A 5,694-nucleotide genomic window follows, 5' to 3' on the forward strand; every position below is an offset into this window, starting at 1 on the left:
TCAAACAAGCCAAAGGTAAGAGAATTCAGCACCACTAAACCAGCTTTACAACAAATGCTAAAGAAACTTCTCTAGGCGAGAAACACAGAGAAGGAAAAGACCTACAAAAGCAAACCCAGAACAATTAAGAAAATGGTAATAGGAGCAAACATATTGGTAATAACCTTAAACATAAATGGATTAAATGCCCCAACCAAAAGACACAGACTGGTTGAATGGATACAAAAACAAGACCCATATATATGCTGTCTACTTCAGACCTAGGTATACATATAGATTGAAAGTGAAGGCATGGAAAAAGATATTCCATGCAAATGGAAATCAAAAGAAAGCTGGAATAGCAATGCTTGTATCAGAGAAAATAGACTTTAAGATAAAGACTGTTACAAGAGATAAGGAAGGACACTACATAATGATCAACGGATCAATCCAAGAAGATGATATAACAATTATAAATGTTTATACACCCAACATAGGAGCACCTCAGTACATAAGGCAGATGCTAACAATCATGAAAGGGGAAATCGACAGTAACACAATAATAGTAGGGGACTTCCCCACTTACACCAATGGACAGATCATCCAAACAGAAAACAAATAAGGAAACACAAGCTTTAAATGACACAATAGACCAGATATATTTAATCGATATTTAGAGAACATTCCACCTGAAAGTGGCAGAATACACTTTCTTCTCAAGTGCACATGGAACATTCTCCAGGATAGATCACATCTTGGGTCACAAATCAAGCCTTGGTAAATTTAAGAAAATTGAAATCGTATCAAGTATCTTTTCTGACCACAACGCTGTGAGATTGGAAATCAATTACAGGAAAAAAAACTGTAAAAAACACAAATATATGGAGACTAAACAGTGCACTACTAAATAACCAAGAGATCACTGAAAAAATCAAAGAAGAAATTAAAAAACTACATAGAAACAAATGACAATGAAAACACGATGACCCAAAACCTATGGGAAGCAGCAAAAGGAGTTCTAAGAGGGAAGTTTATAGCAATTCATCTCACCTCAAGAAACGAGAAAAATCTCAAACAATCTAACCCTACACCTAAAGCAACTAGAAAAAGAAGAACAAAGAAAACCCAAAGGCAGTAGAAGGAAAGAAATCATAAAGATCAGAGCAGAAATAAATGAAATAGAAATGAAGAAAACGGTAGCAAAGATCAATAAAACTAAAAGCTGGTTCTTTGAGAAGATAAACAAAATTGATAAACCTTTAGCCAGACTCATCAAGAAAAAAAGGGAGAGGATGCAAATCAATAAAATTAGAAATGAAAAATGAGAAATCACAACTGACCCCGCAGAAATACAAAGGATTATAAGAGACTACAACAAACAACCCTAAGCCAATAAAATGGACAACCATGAAGAAATGGACAAATTCTTGGAAAGGTACATTTTCCAAGACTGAACCAGGAGGAATTAGAAAATATAAACAGACCTATCACAAGTAATGAAATAGAAACTGTAATTAAAAATCTTCCAGGCGGGTCGCAGCAGCTCGGGCGGCGGGAGGAGCGGCAGTGGCCAGGCAGCCCAGATTCGCGAAGGCTCTCGGCGCGCCGCGGCCCGCAGGCACCCGGCACGCGCCCGCCCCGCCGCCACGATGCCCAAGAGGAAGGTCAGCTCCGGCGAGGGGGCGGCGAAGGAGGAGCCCAAGAGGAGATCGGCGAGGTTGTCAGCTAAACCAGCTCCTGCAAAAGTGGAAACGAAGCCAAAAAAGGCGGCAGGAAAGGATAAATCTTCCGACAAAAAAGTGCAAACAAAAGGGAAAAGGGGAGCAAAGGGAAAACAGGCTGAAGTGGCTAACCAAGAGACTAAAGAAGACTTACCTGCAGAAAATGGAGAAACTAAAAATGAGGAGAGCCCAGCTTCTGATGAAGCAGGAGAGAAAGAAGCCAAGTCTGATTAATATCACACACCTGGTCCTATCAGTGGTCCCTGTTTCCCTTCTTGTACAATCCAGAGGAATATTTTTATCAACTATTTTGTAAATGCAAGTTTTTTAGTAGCTCTAGAAACATTTTTAAAAAGGAAGGAATCCCACTTCATCCCATTTTTTAAGTGTAAATGCTTTTTTTTAAGAGGTGAAATCATTTGCTGGTTGTTTATTTTTTGGTACAACCAGAAAATAGTGGGATATTGAATATGGGAGGCTTTGATTGTCTTGAGTGTCAGCTGAACATTCCACAGATGGGGGGTAGCTTTTCTATCCTATAATACAAAGCATACTAAACGGCAGTTTGGAGTCAGTTGTGCATTTAATGTCTTAAACACTTTAAATTACTTCTCTTCCCACGTTGTTTTTGGTAGAATTGTTTCCTAAAGCAAACCACTCACCCCTTGATCTTGGCTCTCCTGGGCAGAATTTTGTGCACTCTGTATGTAACAACTTTGGTCGTGGTAGTCCAGTTCTTCTAGTAACTGTTAATGTGCTGTGAACGATTGACAATTTGAGTATGTAGTGTACATGATATTAAATTGTGAATTAGTGGGACTTACGATGTAACAGCATATCAATATTTGAAGATATTGGTACTTGATATCCTGCGAAGGAAAATTTGCCCCCAAATTTTAAGCTGGAAAGTCACTGGAATAACTGTTCAGAAAAGAATCACAACTACATGATTTTTTTAGGTTTTTGGTACGTATGTTGAGAATTGTGTACAAATTGAAATGTCTGTGTACTGATCCTCAAAACAACCAATAAAATCTCAATTATGAAAGAAAAAAAAAAAAAATCTTCCAACAAGCAAAAGTCCAGGATCAGATGGCTTCACAGGTGAATTCTATCAAACATTTGGAGAAGAGCTAACACTGATCCTTCTCAAAACCTTCCAAAAAATTGCAGAGGGAAGAACACTCCCAAATTCATTCTATGAATTCACCATCACCCTGATACCAAAACCAGAAAAAGATATCACAAAAAAGAAAATTATAGAACAATATCACTGATGAACATATATGCAAAAATCCTCAACAAAATACTAGCAAACAGAATCCGACAACATATTAAAAGGATCATACACCATGATCAAGTGGCATTTATCCCAGGGATGCAAGGATTCTTCAATATATGGAAATCAATCAATGTGATACACCACATTAACAAATTAAGGAATAAAAACCATATGATCATCTCAGTATATGCAGAAAAAGGTTTCAACAAAATTCAACAGCCATTTATGTTAAAAACTCTCCAGAAAGTAGGCATAGAGAACTTACCTTAACATAATAAAGGCCATATATGACAAACCCACAGCCAACATCGTTCTCAATGGTGAAAAAATGAAACCATTTCCACTAAGATCAGGAACAAGACAAGGATGTCCACTCTCGCCACTCTTATTCAACATAGTTTTGGAAATTCTAGCCATGGCAATCAGAGAAGAAAAAGAAATAAAAGGAATACAAATTGGAAAAGAAGTAAAACTGTCACTGTTTGCATATGACGTGATACTATACATAGAAAATCCTAAAGATGCCACCAGAAAACTACTAGAACTAATCAGTGAATTTGGTAAGGTTGCAGGATACAAAATTAATGCACAGATATCTCTGGCATTCCTATATACTAACAACGAAAAATCAGAAAGAGAAATTAAGGAAACAATCCCATTTAACATTGCAACAAAAAGAATAAAATACCTAGGAATAAACCTACCTAAGGAGGTGAAAGACTTGTACTCAGAAAACTAGAAAACACTGATGAAAGAAATCAAAGATCACATAAACAGATGGAGAAATATACCATGTTCTTTGATTGGAAGAATCAATATTGTGAAAATGACTATATTACCCAAAGCAATCTACAGATTCATTGCAATCCCTGTCAAATTACCAATGGTATTCTTCACAGAATCAGAACAAAAAATTTTACAATTCGTATGGAAACACAAAAGACCCCAAATAGCCAAAGCAATCTTGAGAAAGAAAAACTGAGTTGGAGGAATCAGGCTTCCTGACTTCAAACTATACTACAAAGATACAGGAATCAAAACAGTATGGTACTGGCACAAAAAACAAATATAGATCAATGGTACAGAATAGAAAGCCCAGAGATAAACCCAAGCACATACGGCCACCTAATTTACGACAAAGGAGGCAAGAATATACAATGGAGAAAAGACAGCCTCTTCAATAAGCAGTGCTGGGAAAATTGGACAGCTTCATGCCAAAGAATGAAATTAGAACACTACCTAACACCATACACAAAAATAAATCCAAATGATTAAAGACCTAAATGTAAGACCAGATACTATAAAACTCTTAGAGGAAAACATAGGAAAAACACTCCTTGAACTAAACCACAGCAAGATCTTTTTGACCCACCTCCTAGAGTAATGAAAATAAAAAGAAAAATGAACAAATGGGACCTAATTAAACTTAAAGCTTTTGCACAGCAAAGGAAGCCATAAACAAGACAAAAAGACAACCCTCAGGATGGGAGAAAATATTTGCAAATGAAACAACGGACAAAGGATTAATCTCCAAAATATACAAACAACTTATAGAGCTCAATATCAAAAAAAACAAACAATCCAATTAAAAAATGGGTGGCATCATCAAAAAATCTACAAACAATAAATGCTGGAGAGGGTGTAGAGAAAAGGGAACCCTCTTGCACTGTTGATGGGAATGTAAATTGATACAGCCACTATGGAGAACAGTATGGAGGTTCCTTAAAAAACTAAAAATAGAACTACCATACGACCCAGCAATCCCACTACTGGGCATATACCCTGAGAAAACCATAATTCAAAAAGAGTCATGTACCACAATGTTCACTGCAGCTCTATTTACAATAGCCAGGACATGGAAGCAACCTAAGTGTCCATCAACAGATGAATGGATAAAGAAGATGTGGCACATATATACAATGGAATATTACTCAGCCATAAAAAGAAACGAAATTGAGTTATCTGTAGTGAGGTAGATGGACCTAGAGTCTGTCATACAGAGTGAAGTAAGTCAGAAAGAGAAAAACAAATACCGTATGCTAACGCATATATATGGAATCTAAAAAAAAAAAAAAAAAGTACTGATGAACCCAGTGGCAGGGCAGGAATAAAGACGTAGACATATAGAATGGACTTGAGGACACGGAAGGGAGGGGGAAGCTGGGGCGAAGTGAGAGTAGCATTGACATATATACACTACCAAATGTAAAATAGCTAGTGGGAAGGAGCAGCAGAGCACAGGGTGATCAGCTCGGTGCTTTGTGACCACCTAGAGGGGTGGGATAGGGAGGGTGGGAGGGAGGCTCAAGAGGGAGGGGATATGGGGATGTATGTATGCATATGGATGATTCACTTTGTTGTGGGACAGAGGCTAGCGCCGTATTGTGAAGCAGTTGTACGCCAATAAAAATATATTTTAAAACAATTTAGAAAGGACTGGGAAATATAGTCTTTTAGCTAAGTGGCAATATGTACGGCTAAAAACTGGAATTCTGTTACTAAGGCAGAAAGGTAGAATGGATATTGGAGGCCCCCAACAGAATCAGCCATAGTAAGTTTTTCTGGAACAAGACGCAGAAGCACAAGTGTTAAAGGAAAATATTGGCAACTGTGACTAAATTAAAATGTGAAACTTCTAATAAATAAAATATTTAATTTATGTTAATCAATAAATATTGACAAAAACTAATTAAATAAAAGGTAGAGTTATGA

The 5,694-nt window shown here is 37.0% G+C and overlaps 1 protein-coding gene across 1 annotated transcript; it reads left to right on the forward strand.

Moving 5' to 3' along the window:
- The first annotated feature begins 1,553 nt into the window (after window positions 1-1,553).
- On the forward strand, window positions 1,554-2,022 carry LOC133105138 (non-histone chromosomal protein HMG-14-like). Its single transcript, XM_061211076.1, has one exon. It carries the CDS (start codon window positions 1,629-1,631, stop codon window positions 1,932-1,934), a length of 306 nt encoding a protein of 101 aa, XP_061067059.1. The 5' UTR covers window positions 1,554-1,628; the 3' UTR covers window positions 1,935-2,022.
- Window positions 2,023-5,694: the final 3,672 nt, after the last annotated feature.

This window comes from Eubalaena glacialis, chromosome 14 (genome assembly GCF_028564815.1).
Source record: "Eubalaena glacialis isolate mEubGla1 chromosome 14, mEubGla1.1.hap2.+ XY, whole genome shotgun sequence".
NCBI classification, from domain to species: domain Eukaryota; kingdom Metazoa; phylum Chordata; class Mammalia; order Artiodactyla; family Balaenidae; genus Eubalaena; species Eubalaena glacialis.

What these genes read in the sequence shown, in the direction of transcription:
- LOC133105138 (XM_061211076.1), top strand. Translation starts at nt 1,629, where the DNA reads ATGCCCAAGAGGAAGGTCAGCTCCGGCGAGGGGGCGGCGAAGGAGGAG.